At 30.2% G+C, this 21,915-nt stretch overlaps 1 protein-coding gene and 1 long non-coding RNA gene across 2 annotated transcripts in view; one reads left to right on the forward strand and one right to left on the reverse strand.

Annotated features, from left to right (window-relative positions):
* Positions 1-606: 606 nt before the first annotated feature.
* On the reverse strand, positions 607-2,243 carry LOC130962255 (uncharacterized). Its single transcript, XR_009079769.1, has 3 exons — positions 2,021-2,243; positions 1,352-1,467; positions 607-1,082 (listed from the first exon to the last, which is right to left on the reverse strand). It is a non-coding gene; the product is annotated as an uncharacterized LOC130962255 (long non-coding RNA).
* A 3,835-nt stretch (positions 2,244-6,078) lies between these two features.
* LOC130962545 (uncharacterized) overlaps positions 6,079-21,915 on the forward strand; it is a 29,531-nt gene continuing 13,694 nt past the window's right edge. Inside the window, exons 1-6 of the mRNA XM_057888749.1 lie at positions 6,079-6,314; positions 9,110-9,191; positions 10,089-10,156; positions 18,236-18,803; positions 18,905-21,400; positions 21,528-21,869. Of these exons, the coding sequence (XP_057744732.1) occupies positions 18,309-18,803; positions 18,905-21,400; positions 21,528-21,869 (3,333 nt within the window). The 5' untranslated portion in view covers positions 6,079-6,314; positions 9,110-9,191; positions 10,089-10,156; positions 18,236-18,308. The remainder of the gene's footprint in view (positions 6,315-9,109; positions 9,192-10,088; positions 10,157-18,235; positions 18,804-18,904; positions 21,401-21,527; positions 21,870-21,915) is intronic.

A 21,915-nucleotide genomic window follows, 5' to 3' on the forward strand; every position in this document is an offset into this window, starting at 1 on the left:
GTTTTCTTCACATAAATATCAAACTTTTCTCCATTTAGATCCATCTGAATCCTGTCATTGATTATTGGCACTCAAGTAGTGTCCATCGTCATTTTAACTGAGTCGAAATTTTTTCTTTGAATCAAGCTTTTATCCACTCTTAAAATGGTTACCCATACCACCGCTATGATAAGAAAGTGTTCTTCATTCTATGCATGTAGAGGCATGCCAAAAATTTCAATCTAAACTTTTCTTATCCTGTATGTTTCTCCTGCAATCCATCTCCTTATCTCTCCAAAATAATTTAGTAAAAATGATGATTGCAGAACTTCAATCATATTCTCTATCATGTCAAAAGTTAAGATAATATTGCGTTTTTGGTCGTAACCTCTTCTCACTGTCATTCACCTCCCATCTTTGGTTTTCTCTCATCATAATATTTCCACAAGTGAACCAAAAGCTTTGTAATAATCTAACATACAGGTTGTAAATATGGAGTTCGAATTGCTCACCAACATAGAAGGACCCAGAGGAGACGCAAGTTTGTAGGGATAGTGCACAGGCGCGGCAGAAAAAATTAAAGCGTCAAAAATAATTTTAAAATTTCTCGAAAATTTTTTGCCCAAAAAATCATAATTATAATTAACTAAATGAATCAGGAGTTCGTACACAAATACCCTTTGACTTTATTACTAAATTCACCTTATAATAGATTTTCTTATTCGAAAAATAATATTATGCCAAAATATAGTGGAGAATTCCTAAGCATCATCAACATCAGCAAAAATGAAGATGGTTGCAAAGCGGCATATTCAAAGTCATGAGACATGAAGATTTTGAATTTCAACTTGTAATGTTCTAAGTTTTTTTTCAACATTCGATAGTTCCTCTTGAATCTCTAGAAGCATGTTAAGTCTATTCTGTGCTTGATCTTGGTAAGGCTTACCAAGGATTTTCACATAATTGTTCAAACTTTCCATGGCTTCATTGAAATCTTTCTTCATGGCCTCTTGAAACTCAAATGCCAACTTCTCTGCTTTTGCTTTTACTTTAATTATCACACACTCTGTGTGCGCCTTGGGAAATTTGATATAGGAAGATACCTGACAAAAATATATGTAAACCAAATTTCAGCAACAAGTCATCAACATGATCATAAATTAAACCAATTAAATCCTTAGGCACATACCAATCTACATTTCTTATTTATAAAATATGAATCTAAAGGGGCGTATTCTTCAGGTTACATGATAACAACTCTTTCCGTAACAGTGCAATATGTTTCTTTTAGAAGATTTAAGATTTTGAAATACAATCTTGAGCAACATGAAAGGAAGCCAAATTATAAGTAAAAATTAGAAAATCATAATACCCGCCAGCAGAAGAAATGGCAAGAGCAAGAAGATGTTCCAGTGTTGTTGGTAATACAGATGTCAGTAGCGAAGCAGATAGACCAGCCACACCCACTCCACCAAAAGTCGATAAAAACTAAAAATTAAAAAATTTCAGATATATTGACAGTATAATAACTATAATTTTAAGTAACATAAAAATAAATAAATAATGATGTCAAACCTCAATATACCAAAGGAAAACGATAATGAGAACATTATATTTACTACTGAAGAAGTTCCACATGGGATGGGATCCACATTAGTACAGAGGTTGCAAGGGTCAACAACAAAGGGTAGCCTAATACTCAAGTATCCTACCTTGAAGTCACCCCAACAACTAAACCATTGCTCCGGGTTTCTCTTTGCATAACAACACTAATGGGAAAAAGTAAGTAAAAAATGAAGCAGCAAACCAGATGAGTCTAGCAGCAACAATAATTTCTCAACATATAGACATCACTTACTTATCCATCTACTTTGGAGGCATTAACCTTACTTGAATACAATACTATGACCACAGTTAACCTTATCACTTTGAATGGTAACCCTAACAAGGCCAAAGCCCAGAGACACTTCAAACTTATTAGACAAGCATATTCTTCTCTTCCAAAATATAATATTACATAAAACAGCTTTGATCCACTTACCATCATATCTCACGAACTTGTTGCTCAAATGACTTTGAAGCTGCACTACTGCACTCTTAGCTTGATCCACTTTCTTTAATGACTCATTCTTCTCAATCTCACTATTTTCGTGATTCAAAGATGCCCATCGTTTTTCAAAAGACTCCTTCTATAATCTCCCTTGATGGGCAACCAGTTTTCATATTCTCCAAGTAAATTCTGTGTTCAATCAACAAACAATTTAGCATACACATACAGCAAAAATAATGTTTTATAATAATTGCATTAAATTATGCTGATAATCGGATGAAGCAGCAATGATGATGAGTTATTAGCACAATCATAATTAAACATGTAAGCTAGTTCCTTTGTGCTCAATTTGTATCATTTTTAATTTTGCTTTCATGTTTTGCAATTCACCAAAAGAAACAATAATGGAGAAAGTTTCTGCTTTGGAATGTCATTTTATTTGCTTCCTCCATATTCGGTTATATTAATTATTGGCATTGCTCATTTTATTATCCAATGCTTACATTGTCCTCTGTGAGAATTTAATAAAGAACAGTATAGTTAATGTATCTTAACTAGCCCTTGTATGTAAATTGCTACAGAAAATTTGTTGCTTGGTGAGAGAAGATTATTTGCGATGCATTTCTAACCAGTTAGCCTTGCAAGACGAATAGTCTAGTCAAGGAGCAAAGGAGAAAATAAATAAAATTGGAAACGGTTATGGAATCATTGTGATTTTGTATGGATATAGTCTCATAATTATGACAACCAGAGTTATGAAATTAGGCCAGGCAACATATTAGCCAAAAAAACACGCTCGTTAATTTAATACAGTTATATATTTCTATTTAATATGGGAAAATTATGAGTTTGGTTAACAATCATTTAACTCAAATCATATGAAGAGTTTTGCATTTTTCAATCTCAAAACCTTTTTAGCTTTAGCCAATATCCAATAAAATTGTTTATGAAATTTTAATTTTAAGGTTCTATGGGAGACCAAATGCACCAAGAGGATATAAGTGGATCCCATCATGATAACAAATATTTATTTCTCTGGGTGTGGTGTGGTGTGCATGATATGAATAAGTTCATGTATTATTATGTAGGAAGAAGTGTGTGATTGTCTTTTAAGTGGCATAGCTATAAGCTAAGTCTATTTTATGAATAAAATTAGAGGAGTATTAGGGGCAATAAATTTTGTGAACTGTAATCATCAATTAGTCATTATTAATATTTTTAATGGTGTGAAATTACTCACTTTTTTTTTATTAATTAAATACTGATCAAATTTTAATAAAAATGCTAGTTTTTTAGATTTTTTTTTATAAAATTATGTCTTGTATTTTTATACAAGATGAAAGGTGTGTCTGGTTAAGTTATAGAGAGCACTAGCTTATTTTTAGATATGAAAGTTGACTGTAATAATTTTACAATATTAAAAGAATGTGGTTTTTATTGAAGTTACAAGAAATTGTTTTACGAACAGGATTGTCAATGGCATGTAGATATATTTTTCCTATATTTTTACATAAGACCGTTTTAGTGCATAAAATTGTGGTGTTGTGATAATGATGACGATTTTTTTTTTCTTTCTCAAAAATTGTGATTGGATAAAATTCGCTGCATTAACTAGGACTGCTAGCACAGGACAAAGGAGATTAGTGTTTCTGTAATCTAATTCGATATAATTATTAGAGTAAGTGATATAATTTGATAGTATAATGTAATATATTTAAAATTTGGTCTGTTGGCCCCTTCACTATAAAAAAAAAAAGAGGATATATTTAAAATTTAATAATGCGTCTAATATTTTGTTCATTACATGACATTATTACCTTATTTGGATAAGTTGTTTTTTAATACAAAGTTTAAAATGGAGGGAGTATTGTTTAATGAGCTGAGTTAATTCTCAAATGGTAAGAACTACATATGCTGGTAACTGATATGAACTAATTACACCATGTCTATCTGCTCAAAGTATATGTTTTTTCCCCTGTGCTGCAGTGCACTAGTTGGCAGCTAAACATTCAAGAAAATTGTACTGTTTCTGTTTTTCATTATTTTAATTTTCATTAGTGATGGCTTTCTTCATCATCTAATGATTGTTGTCCTTTGTGAATATTAATTAGCCACAATTGATTGATGTTTATTCCACCTGAATTATTTTGATACTTTGAAGAGAGTAATTGTGAAAAACATTCATTCAACATTGAGTAATACATACGTAACTTGATATATAAGCTAGATATACACTCAATTCACAATTGACTCTCTTTCGATGATCTTCTAGAACATGTCTAACATCTTCTTTATAACAAAGTATCTCTAGTGAGTTTTTTTTTTTTTTGGCAGAGATAGCAAATTGTGAATGGGTGTGTTTGATTTTTTTTTTTTTTGTTATTTTCTGTTTTCAGATTTTGTAAAAAAATAAAAAAAATAAAAACAGTAAAATTCATTTATTTATTTTATCTTTTTGTTAAAAAATAAATAACTTTTCATTCTAAAATTTATAAATTTATTAAAAATATTTGTAATTTTTTATTAATTTATATTCAAATACATTAAACTTATTAGGGACTATTTCACTCATTTTAAACTGTAATTTTTATTGTATCCGTAGTTTTTTATATATTATATATGAATTTAACTGTATTAAATATATATCAAAATTTAGTAATTAAATCAATCATTCGTATAAAATATATGTTAAGATATAAAATAATATTAAAAATAATTTAAATAATATATATATTTATAGACAAATACAAGATGATTGATGTTTAGTGTTTTCATAATAGTTTTTATATGAATTATATTGTCATTTTATTCACCAAAAATCAAATAGATATTAGGATAGATAAGACAAAAACTAATACAATATAATTTAAAAAGTCTCTAGTCTCAAAAATAAAAAAATAAAATCACGCATTTAAAAAGGATGAATTAAACGAGCATAATATCATACCATATGCATCATCTTGAGCAACCTATATATGTTACTCCCGAAACAAATAAACAACCACGCCAACCTTAATGCCTTCATCACAAGCAGAGAATATATAATTAAGCAGGAAAACTAGGTTGAGCTCAAATCTTTTAAATACTGTCTTGATTGTGTTTTAAGTACGAAGTCTTTACATAGTTTCTTCTTTTTAGAAATTAAGAGTTTTATTAGTAACTTTTACAAAAAAGAAAAGAGATCACAATTAATTTTATAAATTATTAAAAGATATTCTAATAATCCCAGAGATTGTAGTGTTTATGTGATTTTGAATAAATTTTTTATCTAGTTTGAAAATTCTATGAATCATGGTTGGATTTGGAATAATGGTTGAATTAAAGCAAATCTACATCCCAGTTCTTATTTAGCTTGAGCTCAAATACTCTCTGGATATATAATTGATTTCTTAGTATGTTCAAATAGAGAGTTAATAGTTCAAATAGTAATAACAATAACAATAATGCTAGGAACCAAAATGGTTTGAGCCAAAAACTAGCCAAATACCTCTCGGTGAATCCAAAACCTTTACGTAGATGGTGCTTATGTTAGGCATTAGGATGTTTCTTTTTTTTTTGTAAATTGGGTTCTGATTTATCATGTTTTAGGCATTTGGAGAAGGAAAGAGGGTGAAGAGATGAAAACTAATTGAATCCGTGATTCACGTTGCAATGATACTGAACGTATCTCCTCCTAATTTGAACGTAGTGAAACATTTAATAACTAAAATTTAAAATCATAAATAAATAAAACTAATTATTATATTTATAATTAATTAAGTTGTTCCATTCTTTGTTGATTTAAAATTGGTTCCATAAATAAAAACAAACAAGCATGCAAAAAACGTTGATGAGGTGATACAGAATAATTAGTGTAAGAATTTTCTCATTTTTTTTTGAAAAAAAAAAAGAAAAGAAGGAAAGGAAAAGCAAAAGGGAAAGACATGAAATTGTTTGTTTGGGAAACGTAATGAAAGAGTGGCAACAATAGATTCATAGCATCCAAAGTAGAGTTGGTCTCTGAAGCAAAGAATGTGGCTAATATGCATTGAGGCATGTTTACTCAAACAAAAAAGAAGGGAGGGAATAAAGAAAAAAGCCTAAAGGGTAAATTATTATATGTGTCTGAAGCAAAGCAAAGAATTTATGAGATGTTGGTATACATAAGACCCAAAGGATACCAAAAATTTAGGGAGGATGGAATTAGCGGGAAAAAAAAAATCTAAACTGAAAAGAACTAAGGAAGGAGATTGAGGAAGCACAAGAAAGCTGAACCAAAGATATTATAGTACCTTAGATTTTCCAGGTTCGTATAATAATATAATTAACTTGTCTTCTTCCCCGTACTCACTTCTTGTTATCCTTATTATGTTTGCTTCTAAATACTAAATGCCTAGTAGACAACTTGATTTTATATTACTTGTACTATTTAATTTTTTGCCCCTCTATGTCTGATGATGATGATTTAGAAATACAAGTACTATACATATATAGTTCATGCCCCTTTGTTTGCAGATTTGCACAGCAAGTAGTTGAATTGATGATGTGTTGAAAATCACATATGTTCTATTTGCCATCTCAGCTCCCTCTTATAAAATATAAAGTACAAAAATAAAAATAATTTAATTCGTAAAAATTATACAAAAGAGATGAATATTTTGTTGTGTCAATAGTAATTAACTTTTTTTTTCTTTTATTGATGATACGTACGTACTTATTTGATCTCGCAATTAAATCTTAATACACATGTAAAACTTTTATTGATATTATTATAGATATAATAGATTTAAAAATTATCTGTCTTTCTAAGTATACGAAGTTTTATATAATAATGATCGATGACAATAATTTATTTTAAAGTCTACATTATTAATGAAAATTCGTCGAAAATCTGTCCAAAATTGCAAATGGATTTTTCATCAGTAAATAAAAAATTTCCTCTCTTTTTTAAGGTTTGATAGAAAATTCATTGAAAATTTGAGTGAAAAATTATAGGCAGAAAATCTGACGATAATTTAACGATTTTTTTAAACTCTTAATTTTAATTTTTGAAAAAATTTTCGTTGGTAATTTCTTTACGAAAAAATCAATGAATAAAAATTATTGATAAAATTTTTATTGAAAGATGAAATTCGTGAACAAATTTGTCAATAATTAATAAAATATTCATCAATAAAAATAAGAATATCTGTTGATAAATTTATCTATAATGAATTAATTTTTAGTAGTGATATACGTTATTATATAGTTATAGTATTTTTTTATTCCCTTATTTACGATATATGAAGTAAGATTTATTTGATTTTCACCAATACTGACGTATCGATAAAAATTATTTGAGTTAACTACTATTTATTAATTTAAAATTCTTCAAAAATAGATAGAATGATTTGATAATAGCCAGTGAAAAGAAAAACAACATATCTTTCTAACTCATGTTCTTTAATTTTAACTTTTTACATAAAATATATTTTAATTGTCTTTAAGGTTTTTAAAATATTAAATCCATTTAAATTTTTTATTTGTTTAAAAAGTAAAAAAATAACAAAGAAAAAATTATTGAATATTCCTTTAACACATTTAATTAATATGTTTTTCAAAAATATTTATAATAATAATTCATTATTTATTTTATACTTAGATTATAATTATGAAAAATAGACTCAACTATTCTATCTATTTATTATAACATATTAAAAGAGAACTGAAAATAATATTATAATGAATGAATGGCATATAATTTTTTATATTTCATATAAAATTATTATGTCATCTATAGCAATAACATAAAAAAAAAATCTATTTTAGACCTATATTTATATTACTATAAAAAATAATATTTATAGAATCAATCTAGCATTAATTTCATAATTTTACATATTAAATTATTTAATTCAACAAAAAAGCAAAAAAAATCATAGCAATGATCTAAATTCTAATATTACATATCCTATTTGAAGAATAAATTTCATTTTATAAAAATTTATTTGTCTATCTGTCTATTTATTAATTTATTTAAAATGCATAGAAAAAACTAAATATATAATGACACAATGAATACTTGACATATTAGATAATTTTTAATATTGTCGCATAAACATTTTAACGAAATTATCATTTTATAGTTGTTCTATCATCATATTACTTTTTAATCTTTTTATTAGTAGATAGTATATATTTAGTCTTACCTTTTAATTTTTTTTTGTTCTTTATTTTTATTTAGGTTATATTATTATATATCTTTAATAGTAATATTATTTTTCTTTAACAGATATAAATTAGTTAATAAAATTTACTTCATTCTCTTTTTTTATTCTCACTTATATTCATATTTATTATATAAATCAACATTTATTTTAGACATATTTTATTTCCTCTCACATAATCTTATGTCTTTTGTTCTTTTTCTTCTATCATTGCTAATGTTTTACGCGATTATTTAAAAAATTTAGTTGATAATCACGGTTCTTTATTTTAGTTTGCTAAATAATTTTCTCATTATATATTGCATGATGAACTCCTAAAACACTATAATATACGAAATTCTTATAATGTTTTTAAGTTTTATTTTGTTATTTATTATCTAATTTTATTTATCAATTATATATATATTTAATAATTTATATTTTTTAATATTATTTAATTATAATAATAATGTTAAAAAGGTATGATGTCATAATTCATGAATGTTATTTTTAATTATTAAAATATTATATTCATATTTGCATTATATCTAATAGTTTTAATAATCTTGTACTATATAATATTTAAGTTTAATAAATATATATATATATATATATATATATATATTTTAGATGATGAATTTTTTCAAACACTAGAATGTATAATATCTTTACAGTTTTATTTAAATTTAATATTAATTATTAAGATTTTTTCAATAATTTTTTATGTATAAAAATTAATTAATTTTAATTCCGCACAACATGCATATTTAAATATAGTTGAATAATTATTAGAAGGCAGTCTCATACCAAAATAAAAATCATATGTTCTTTCTGATCTATTTATTTCTTACTCTTGCATTTATTTTCCATTCACCATTATTCATATTATTATCTTACAAATTAATATTTTTTTCAGCGTATTGCTTAGCTTCTTCTTATCCTGGGCGGAACTGTGATCGTGGTGAAAAAAAAAAAATCATTACTTAGAATAATCAAAGGTATGTTTAAAACACATTATGGATAGTTTGTCTTGGAATCTATTCGTAGCTTATTACTTTTGGTTCATTACTACTTAGACAAAGATGAAACTTATTGAAAAGAGAAATTTAAATACAAAAAAAAAAGTGCTATTTCTTCGATATTTAAATCTATTTTTATATAAGCACCACTACGACATAATTCTGCTACAATAATTTAGCTCAATCAACAATTCACAACAAGAATAAGAGAAACAAAATACATAATTCAGGCAGACTATAAATATGAATCAAATAGTAAAATAGAAATTGTATATATAAGTGTGGAATTAGAATGTATAAGAACTTCTAATCTTCTTTTTGAGTAAGAGAAAAATATTCCTCAAAAAAAAAAAAAATACAAAATTCTTACTCCTTGCTCTCTCTCTCTGAATCACTCTCTTCCTTTTTAATTTCTTCCTCTTTTTAAGTTGTTACATATATAACAAACTTGGCATTATCTCTATTTTATTCCTCTGCAGTCTTTTTCATTTCATATGTCATAGTCCTTCACTTAAAATGGTGGCTTTTTCGCATGTTTGCTTCTCTGTTTTGGTATTGGACTGCCTTCTCAATTGTTTCTTCATTATTTTCAGCTTCTTTCCTTAAGTCTGTAGTAGCAGCTAATGCTAATGGATTCGTATCAATGACTCATATTTTTAATTGGTCTCACACATTCATGTAAAATAGATATTTTTTTAGAAATGTATGTTGTTTTATGTATTTGAATGAAAGATATATACAATATTTTTTGTATTTTTCATTTTCCGTGCAAATTTTACACCTATTTCTTTTTAAAACGTTTTCAAATTAGAGGGTTTCTAATAACTTGGCTAATTCATTATATTTTAACTATGATATGATTGAATAATTTTACAGTATGGAAGAAGAATGTAGAGAGAGAAATGGATCAGAATTATTGTTGAAAATTGTGTTAGATGCTGAAGGTATGTATGATCATACTATTTTTTGTTTTCAGTGAAGTCCATGCGTAACATTACTATGAACGTGTAAATATTTGCATAATATTATATTCTTCATCTCATGAGAGTTTATAAATGTTTTTAGTGGAATATGTCTTGTTCTAGTACCTGTACTGCTATATAAAACTCACATAGAATTTATTACGGGCACCAATTATTAAAAAAAAATAATAATAATGATAATAATACTAATAATAATAATTAATCAAATTACAATTATAACAAAAAGTACATTTTCTAATCGAAACCATAAATAGGAAACTAAATGTTGGGTATCAGAGTGAACCTAATGGAATAATATAATTAGAATTTGAGGATGAAAAAAGTAAAATTGAAAAGAGTGAACATTAAAATTGAAAAGAGTAAAATTGAACCACAAGGGTCATGCATTATTACTAGTTTGGCCTCAAAAATCATTAAAAATATCAATAATTTAAACTCATTCAAAAATATCATGATTTAAAACAAGATATAGAGCTCTAGCCATATGGAACATGGAGCTGCGTGCCAACTACGATCAAGATATATCCTTCTAGAAGTAAGAATCATTTACCTTCATAGTTGTAAACATATGATTCTTTTATTGGAATTTGTATAATAATTAATTCCAACTCAAGACCTATTATTATCATGGAAGATATGCTAAAAAAGCTTATCCAACATAGAAATATTCAACAATTGAGTATCACAAACAGATATAGTCAGCATCCAATTGAGAATAGAGATAATATTTTTACAAAAAAAATGAACAAATATATAAGGTGAAAAAAGATCTCCTTATAGTAATTACCAAAACCCTCTGGTAGGAGTAAATGGATCAAGGCTAAAAATTTTGTACAATATGTCTAAGAAATAGTCAAGTATCCCTTTTTGACTGTCTTTCTCATAAAATGATAACATTGTCAAATGTTGATCTATATTCTTAATCAAGCAACACTAGAAACGACTAACGAGTAAATCTTTTAAAAAGAACTAAATCTATTAACAATCGCTTTGCTAATTATGTTGCATATCATATTACATAAACTAATTGGTCTGTATATGTAGTTTCTCAAGTAGGTAGGATTCTATCTTTTAGGAATGAAAACAAAGAATGTCTTTAGCAAGGTCAATGAAACCCTTCTCAAAAGAATTCTTCACTATCTACCAAGTATCTTTACCAATGAAATGCTAAAGTTTCTTTAATAATATGGTTGGAAGCCATTTGGCCTAGGTGCCTTAAAAGACTTCATATCCTTAACGAAGAATTTTTATTTAAAATAAATAAATAATACAATGTAAAAACTAAATAAAAGTCAGGTATACTAAATAAATATATGAAACAATAATACAAAAACTTAATATCTATGGATCCAAATAGTAGTCGTCGTCGTTAGTCTCGTGGTCTTGAGTCGACGGTGTAAGAGACACGTGGCGATGATATTCGTGTGCCACCAGCACTACCGCTGACACCAGCACTACCGCTGCCACCAGCGCTACCGCTGCCACCAGCAGGGTCGATGCAAGCGATGCACATCTAGACCTGATACACCTCTATCTGAGCCTCCATACACTGCATCCATTTCAACGACTCCCTAAATTCTAGTCTGAGCTCATCTGCACGTGGGTGAGGAACTCCTAATACCTATCACGATAATTGTTAAGCTCTTGAGCCTGCTAGTGAAGGCTGCGCTGGAGCTCCTGCACCTGGAGCCACAAATTCACGCCTTTTTCGGGTTGGATGGCTCGGTTGGTGGCGGAGCTTGACAACGACCTCAACGTCAAGGTGCGGAGGCTACTGGCAAAGAACGATCTCATCCTATATATGCGGTTCTTGTATGGAGTTGAGGCGGTCTCACGTCAAACCGCATCGGGGTCAACGAATAAAGCCACAGATCCATCGGAGGTGTCCTCCCCACTTTGCTGAGGCTGCTGAGTCGCGGCCTCTAGTCTCTGTAGATAGGACTCCTGTGCAATTAACACAAGTTACTGTGATTAGTAAGACAGATATGCAGTTAATCTCTAATTATTTAGTAGCAGAAGATAATCAGATGTATGTTTATTTACATAATAGTCCCGAGACCGCTGATAAGCAAATCTTGCTTTGTTCTCCTTCAGCGTGTGGGTGTATTTGAACGTCTCTGCCAATGTGACCTCGCAGTCCAACGACTTCAACTACACTAGTTGCATTGAAATACAAAATTATTAGAATGCCTAGTAATGATATGCGAAACAGATAACATAACAAAGTTATTAATAATATTAAAGGAACTACAAACTAACCTGGCCTTCGTCTTCATGAAGGTTGCCGAGCCGATGCCCTATTAGCTCGGATGGTGAGACGCCGATGCCTAAATCCTTCATCGGTCTCCCAATGAGCAAACATACCCTTCTTTACCTCCGGTCGAAGCCAGCGCATTGGCTGGTCCCATCCATTACGAACATGATCTAGCATCTACTAGAGCCGCCAACCCATCTTATAATCGAATATCTTTCGGATGGCTAGATTGTGCTCAGCATCCCAAATGAAGTGCAGCTACAACGAAAAAGCTTTAAATTTAGGTAAACAAGATAGAGGATATACACTAGTTAAAATGGTTTAAAACAAAACAATGAAAGTAATTACTGACCATTTCTCAAACCAGCACTGCCTAGTCTCAGCGGAGAACTTCTGTAGCTGGATCAAGGCTGGTCATATATCAGCTTGATAACATTCGTCATCTCCTGAGTACGCGCATTCGGGTTCAGCAAAAACCTAACAACAACCCACAAACAAGAATCAACCCTAATCATAAATCTAGAAAATAGGAATTAGGAATCATAATCATGAAAACTAAAAAACAAGAACCAGCAATCCAAATCAACCTAAATCCACTGAACAGGAATCAGGTTTCAGAAACTTTCAGCAATATTAGGTATCGTAATCATGAAAAATAGAAAACAATAACTAGCAATTCAAATCAATTTAAATCCACTGAACAGGAATCCGGTTTTAGGAACTTTCAGCAATATCAGGAATCGTAATCATGAAAACTAGAAAACAAAAACCAACAATCCAAATCAACCTAAATTCACTAAATAGGAATCAGGTTTCAAAAACTTTCATCAATAACAGGAATCGTAATCATGAAAACTAGAAAAAAAAGTCAGCAATTCAAATCAACCTAAATCTACTAAAAAGGAATCAGGTTTCAGGAACTTTCAGCAATATCAAAAATCGTAATCATGAAAACTAGAAAATAATAACCAACAATTAAAATTTAAATAAACTAAACTAGAAACAACTCAAGCACTTTCAACGATAACCATAAATAGAAAATACATGAGTATTGAACGTGCTACTTATCCGATGCCGCCATCAGGGCCAAATGTGCAACTGTGTGGTAGGAGGTGGTGGAGGGACATCAGCTGCTGCCTCACTTCCGTGACTGGACTCCGGGTCCCCGGCATCCGTCGCTCGAGTCGGCATCGCCATGGAAGCGGGCTGCTGAGCGGTCGGAGGTGGCATCATTGCCATGGACGGAGGCACGTAGTTAGAGTTAGGGACCATGATGAATGGCTAGTCCGCTGAACCCGCAACCTATGATGTCACTGGCATGGTCGGAGTAGAGAGAGAGAGAGAGGATCCAGAAGTCCCAGGTGTATCGGAAGAAATCCTCCCTCTACCCCGACCATAACTACGACCACGACCAGAAGCTTGATCCACAGCACCTCTGCCTGTCAACATGTCTACAAATAATAGTTATAAACGCAACAATTAACACAATTAGACAATTCCAAACACTTCAACAATTCAAGACCTAATATATTGAAACAAACTTAACTTAATCAACCTAAATCAACTAAGATTAAAAAAATTAATCCTGAACTAACTTTGAAACTGATTTAAAATTGAAATTGAAATTCTAACCAAACCTAACCTAAATTAAATTGAAATTAAATATTAGCAAAATATCTCAGCAATAATTTCTCAACAAAACAGTCATCAATGCAAAAAATAACAAAATTAGTGAATTCTGAACACTTGGATAATTCAAAAGCTAATGTATTGAATCTAACCTAACTTAATCAACCTAAATCAACTTAGATTATAAAACTAACCCCAAACTAACTTTGAAACTGATTCAAAATTGAAATTGAAATTCTAACCAAACTTAAACTAAATTAAAATGAAATTAAACAATTAGAAAATAATCTCAACAACAATATCTCAGCAAAACAATAATTAACATAGGAAATAACAAAATTAGTAAATTCCAAACACTCGAACAAATTCAAAACCTAATGTATTGAATCTAACCTAAATTAATCAAACTAAATTACAAACTCTACATAAATTCAAACTACAAACCCAAGAATCACAATAGCATGCTTAATTACCTATGAACCAATAGAAATCCTAATAAAAAATTATAATTTTACTCTTAATCAACCTAAAAGTAAAAAGTAGTTTAACTAATCCAAATTACTAATGAAAAATTAAAATCTAATTAAACCATAATAAATTTAAGACAGAGAAGATTAAATTGAAAATTGACGAAATTCCAAAACCAACTTCATAACAAGAAGAGTAGAGAAACGGTGGAGGTAGATGTTGTGACGGTGGTGGTGGCTTGTCGAAGTGCGCCTCGGTGGAGAGAGCGGCAAATGTCACAGTGGTGAAGGCTTGGCTCGCGGTGGAGGCTTGACGTCATGGTGGGGAGAGCATTGAGCGTGAAGGTTCTGGCTCGCCAAGAATGGTGGAGTGGTGGCGGCGGCGATGGGAGAAAGCAAAGAACCGGCAGTGGCGGCGACGAGAGGGGACAAAGAACTGGCGGCGACGGTGGAGGTAGTGAGAGAGAGAGAGAGAGAGAGAGAGAGAGAGAGAGAGAGAGAGAGAGAGAAGGGGGTGGAGATGTAGAGAGAGAGGGAGGAGAAAATTTGAAATGGGGGAGACGAAAGTTCACGCTATCATTTAGGGCACGTTGACAATAACATTCTTCGTGTACCTAAAACGTAGCGTTTCACTAAACAAAGTTATCATTGGAAATATCCGTCAGTAAATGCAACGGTAGTGGGGCGTGCTATAATTTTTTTTCCGCCAAATGTTACCGTCAAATTTATCGTTGGAAGTTGGAACATTAATTTCAATGAAAATATTTGATGGTTACAATTTTATAACCGAATTCAACGGCAAATTTACTGCTAACATCTGATGCTAAATCTAACAATAAATTTGACCGTACTCAATATTTTTTTTATAGTGCAGAGATAGTGCCTAAGCTCTACCAATAGCTGAAATAGGACTCTTATATATCGTATTGGGCTTAACTAGGTGAGAGATGTTCATTATAGAACATCAAGAAGACGAAGCTTTTTCCATTATCCAAATTTCCATCACATTTTCCTTTAACTCCAAATACACTTTTACCCCCTCTAATAAATAGGTTTAATTATTCTATTAATTGTTGGACCAACCATGGAGAAGCCAAATATTAATCTATATAGTTTTATCAAATTTATAATTAAAGTTAATTAAATATTTTTTTATAAATTGAAAGAATCCACAATTAAAAATTTAATTAGATCTCTGACTACATATTTTTTTAGAGAAATATTTTCTTAATTCTAATATTTTTTACATGAAAAGGACCTAATTATAAAATTAAAAGCAATATAGAGACTCAATTGGAAAGAAAAAAATTATAGAAATCTAATTGAAAATTTGATGAAAGTATAAAGACTAACAAAATAATTAAACTTTATAAATACTAGAGAACAAAGTATACTTTTTGTTGTTAACATTTGTGATTTTTTTCAAATATACTCTATCTTAAATTTTTGATAAATTCAATTTTCTCTCTAATATTTTCAATTTGTGTTAAAATTGTCTTTGGATGTTTTCAATTTTGCTCTAATATTTTAGATAGAGTTAATATTTATGAGTAATTTCAACAAAAAATCGAAAACGTTAGGGATAAAATTAAATATTAAAAATACTGTATAAAATTACAAATATTATGGACAAAAAATATATTTTACGTATATTATATATATATATAAAGAGGAAGATTTAAGATATATCATAAAAGAAAGAAATATACAGTAATAAAATCGAAAGTATTTCAAAATGACTTAAATATTTAAATTTGAAATAGATTTAATTATTATTTATTATCTATTATTAATTTTACAATAAAAATATGTCACGTATCACTCTTTTATTACAATTAAAATAAAATATTTTCATATAAAATTTAGGAGTTTTTTGCTTCCTTTTCTCCCTTTCTCTATATGTCTCCTTCTTCATTCACTTTACTCTTATATATTATTAATAAAGCCTTATTATTAATTTTACAACCAAAATTATAAGATGATATTTTTTAATTGCAATTGAAATTAAACTAAATTTTAAATTGAAATTGAAATATCTATTATAAATTTCCAGACAAAATGTGTCACATTGTAGCCACTCTTTACAATTGAAATAAAATTTTGGGTAAAGTATTGTTTTGATTTCTAACATTTCGGGTGAATCCTATTTTGGTTTCTAACATTTTAATCGTCTTATTTTTATCCAAAAACACATCCCAAAACGTTTAAAATGACATCAATGTTATCTCATCATCAAATTTTTTACTAACAATTAACGGAATTAATGTATTGTTAATAATATTTTTGTTAAAGTTACATTTGCTCAACCTCCTTCTTTTACCTTTACTCTCTCAACAAGTTCAAATTCTATTCTCCTACTCCATTGTTTCTTTCCTTTTTACATTATTAATTCTCCAAGAGAAGTTTGAAAAGGAAAAAAAAGGAGTAGAAAAATAGGGTTTGGACTTGTTGAGAGGATGAAGGTAGAAAATGGAGTTAAGCAAACGTAGTTTTAACAAAAATATTATTAATAGTACATTAATTTCGTTAAGTGTTAGTGAAGGATTTGATAGTGGGATAATATTGATGTCATTTTAAAAGTTTTGGGATAAAAATAGGACGATTAAAACATTGAAGACTAAAATAAGATTCATCCAAAATATTTGGAAACTAAAATAATACTTTATCCTAAAATTTTTCTTATAAAATTGAGGAGTTCTTCCTTTTCTCTTTCCCTTTCTCTAGCTCTCCTCCTCCTCCTCCATCCACTATATCTCTCATATATTACTAACTACTAATTTAACAAGTAAAATGTATCAAATATCATTATTTTATTGTAAATTTATAATTAAAATAAAATATTTTTTTTTTAAATATGAGAGTGTTTTTTTTCTCTCTCCTTCTCTATTCCTCTCTTTCTTCCACCCGCTAAAATGAAAAATTATGGAAGTCAGATCGCCCATCCTTAAACGTCTATCATCTTTTTATGGATGATTTCCTTGGACCACAAGAGGTTTTGACCCCACAACGTTTTTTATCCTTAGCCCTCTGAATATTTTGAAACGAATCACAGGATTATGACTAATTACACACGTAAAGTTGGCCTTATTGACAACATTATATATCTTTTTAAAAATTTAATAAATCTTTAATATTTATTACAAAAATATTAGATATCATTAAAATTTTTATTCCATAATAAAAATTATAGATATACAATTTATTTAAAAAATTTATAATTCGTAATAATATTATGGATAAAAATACTAATTTAAGGTTTAAAATTTTTGAGAAACTAATTTTATTCACAATATAGTACTCATGTAATTAATTAGCGACACTCAAAATAACAAACAAAATAAAAATAAAACCTAAAACCACAGGTCTTAGACATGTAATTCCTGATCCAAAAGTCATAATAATAATAATAATAATTTTAATGCAAACTATGTTGTAATTTAATTAATTTTTATCCACAGTTTTATCTTTTATCTTCAAATACTGATCGATGACGTTACATTATACAGAAAAAGAAAATGAAAGACTAATAATGTGATTTTCAATGAGCATACTTTTGAGAGAAAAAAAAAAACCTTTCTAGTAGAGATTTTTCAATTAAATTGCTTATTATAATAGCTTCCAAGATAACCTTTTTGAAAAGATGTCAATTGCTTTTCATTTCACATTTCATACACGTTTCTTGTTACACAGGCATGCATGTAGAGGAGAAAGAAGATGTAGCCATGTAGGGCAACAAAGCTAAGAACAAGGATAAAATAACAGCATGGCTAATCCAATTCCTTTACCTGATTTCTTGCAACAACGTGCCTTCGACTTTGCAGTTGAGAAACTCACAAATGTGTGGAAGAAGCATGTAAGGAATCGGGTGGACTACACATTGAACTGCCATAAGAAACTTAAGAAGCTAGGAAATGCTGTGGATGAGCTCAAGGAGGATGGAAAAAAGGTCCATGATAAAGCCGAAGAGGACGAAAGGCTTTACGGGAGAGAAGTATATCATGTTAAAGCATGGCTGCGTCAAGTAGATGAAATAATCTCTGAATATGGCAAGTTGAAAGATGAACACAGTAACCACGTTGTCATAAATCTGAAGAAAAGGTATCTCTATAGCAAGAGGGCAGAAGAGATCAAAGAGTTAGTCATGGAGCTACAAAAAGAAAAGTTGGATAATATATCTTACTGGCAGCAGCAGCAACAACAACAACAACAATGGTCATTCTCTGGATTCATGGGTGTTACATTTTCTGGTTCTGATTATGTGAGTACTGAGTAGCAGTTTCATTTCTATGATATTCATATAGAGTTGTATGTATCATAATTAATACTCATATTGAATTTGTACTTGTGCATCATATGTAGATGGAATTTAAGTCGAGAAGGACTACAATGAAAAAGATTATGGCATCGCTAGAAGACTCGAATTCAAGATTGGTTGGTGTTTATGGGCCAGCTGGTATTGGGAAGACCACTCTGGTGATAAAGGCTGCCAAACAAGCTCAGGAAGACAAGTTGTTCGATATGGTGATCATGGTGAACGTGACAAAACGTCCTGATACAAAGAAGATTCAAGGCCAAATTGCTGAGATGCTAGGAATGAAGTTGGAAGATGAAAGTGAGGAAGCAAGAGCAACTAGCATACAAGAGAGGCTGAAGAATGAGAAGGATAACATCCTTATAATCCTGGATGATCTGTATGCCAAACTGGATCTGAATGCTTTGGGAATCCCACTACAAACAAAAGAAGAATCTTCTGCCATTGTGGTTCACAACCAAAATCCTGAATCGGAGGATAAGCAAACTGAGGAACCTGATACTGCTGATGCGAAGATGATGAAAGCAAAAAACTCCTTCGTGGATGGCTCTAGTAAGTTAAAAGATCACAACAGGGGGTACAAGATTTTATTGATTTCTGAGCTGAGACAAGTATTAACTGAAATGGATGTGAAAGCAGCCTCTATTTTTTCTATAAACTTCTTAAATTCCAATGAGGCAGAGACATTGTTCAAGAAGACAGCTGCAATATTTGACAAAAATGTTGACGAACTAAAAAAATATTCCCCTGATCAAATTGCGGAAAAGTGTAATGGTTTGCCTATGTTAATAGTGACAACTGCGAGGGCATTGAAGAACCAGAAGAACCACTTGGTTTGGAAGGATACCCTTGGAAAACTTGCAAAGCTTGCAGCTGAAAATCCAAATGCAGCACCTGAGTATTCTACAAGGTTGAGTTATGGGCTTCTAGAAAATGAAGAGCTCAAGCTTACATTCTTGCTTTGTGCTCGTATGGATCACAATGCTTTGGTTGCTGATTTGGTGAAATATTGTATTGGTTTGGGCTTTCTTCAAGGCGTCTACTCGGTATGGGAAGTTAGAGACAAAGTACAAATGTTACTTGCAAAATTAAAAGATGCAGGTCTGTTGTCTAACAGTTATTCCCGCAATCGTTTCACAATGCAAAATCTTGTTCGCGATGCAGCTCTGTCAATATCATCTGAGGAGAGACACGTGTTCACGATGACTGAAGGAAAATTTGATGAATGGCCTAGCAAGGATGAACTGGAAAGATGCACTGTTATTTCCTTAAAACATTGTGACTTCATTAGAGGATTTCCCAATAGCCTAAAATGCCCTTCACTTAGTGTCTTTCATATTGAAAATAATGATCCATCTTTAGAAATACCAGATAGTTTCTTTCAAGAAATGAAAGAGCTTAGGGTGTTGATTTTGATTGGTGTCAATCTTTCATCATTGCCTTCATCAATTAAATGCCTCACAAATCTTAGGATGCTTTGTTTGGAGCAATGCATTCTAGGTGAGAAATTAGAACTCATAGGAGAGTTAAAGAATTTAAGAATACTTAGTTTTTCAGGATCTGACATTAGAATCTTGCCCGATAAACTAAGTCATTTGTCTAAGCTACAAATCTTTGACATAAGTAATTGTTACAAGCTTAGAATAGTTCCATATTGTGTAATGTCAAGTTTGACTAGACTAGAAGAGTTGTATATGAGAAACATTCCATTCCAATGGGAAGTTGATGATGGCAAACAGAAACACCAGAGTGAAAATGCTAGTCTGTCTGTGTTAGGAGATTTGGATCAATTAACAAATCTAGACCTACAAATCCCAAGTGTCTCTTATTTGCCCAAGAATTTGTTCTTTGACAAGTTATACAGCTACAAGATTACCATTGGTTCTTCAATCAGATATTCAAAGCCTTATTTCCAGAGTCCAAATAAGTATGACTTGTCAAGATGTTTGGTAATATACCAAAAGGATGGCTTTGACATTCACTCCCATGAGGCAATCAAAATATTGTTTGAAAGAGTAGAAATTTTGTTGCTGGAAAAACTTAACAGTGTCAAAGATGTTTTCTATGAACTGAATTTGCAAGGGTTTTCATATCTTAAACATTTAACCATTGCAAGAAATTGCAGTATTCAGTGTCTCATCGGTCCAAAAAGAAGGGAGAATTATTTGGAGAATGCTTTTCCGAAATTGGAGTCATTGCATCTCTACAAGCTCAGGAAGATGGAGCAAATTTGCTCTCATCAATCATTCACAGAACCTTCCTTCAGTAAATTGAAAACCATAAAGATCGAGCTCTGTGGTATGTTGAAAAATGTTTTCCTAAGTTCTGTGGTTGGATTTCTAACTGCTCTTGAGACAATTGAAGTTTCTGAATGTAACTCTTTGAAAGAGATTGTTGTGATGGAAACAAATAATAGTAATGAAACAGAGCCTATTCTCAATCTTCCTAAACTACGTTCTTTGACACTACAATCTTTATCGAAGCTTATTGGATTCTATCCTATTTCATCTGAAGGAGATACCAAATCACTATTTCATCGTAAGGTATGTTCAAATTCGATTCTCTTGTGCATTTTGAATTTTGTTTCATAGTAGCTTGGAAGAATTGACTTTCTTTTTTCTCCAAGGAAGGAAATTAATTTGAGAAAATCAAATTCATATTGCTTTGCAGATAGAAGTTCCGAAGCTGGAGAGAATTGAGTTGTGTATGCTCGAAATCAACCACATATGGAGTGACCAAATATGGACCACTTGCCATACTGTGGATCAAAGCAAATCTCCTTTACAAAAGTTGAAAGAGTTGGGCAAGAAGTACCACACTATCAAACAAACTTATTCTCCCTTTCAAAACTTGATACACCTGGATGTCAATGGGTGTTGGAATTTAAAATGCCTATGGTCTTTCTCTATTGCTAGACATTTGGTGAATCTTCAAAGCCTTTTTGTTACTGATTGTAACATGACCCACATCTTTCCCCAACATCAAGGTGGTGGAGAGGCTAAAACGAAGAAGGTAAGTAACTAATTCGTTCAAATTGCATTAGATTTTTTTAATTAAT

Source organism: Arachis stenosperma, chromosome 2, assembly GCF_014773155.1.
Source record: "Arachis stenosperma cultivar V10309 chromosome 2, arast.V10309.gnm1.PFL2, whole genome shotgun sequence".
NCBI classification, from domain to species: domain Eukaryota; kingdom Viridiplantae; phylum Streptophyta; class Magnoliopsida; order Fabales; family Fabaceae; genus Arachis; species Arachis stenosperma.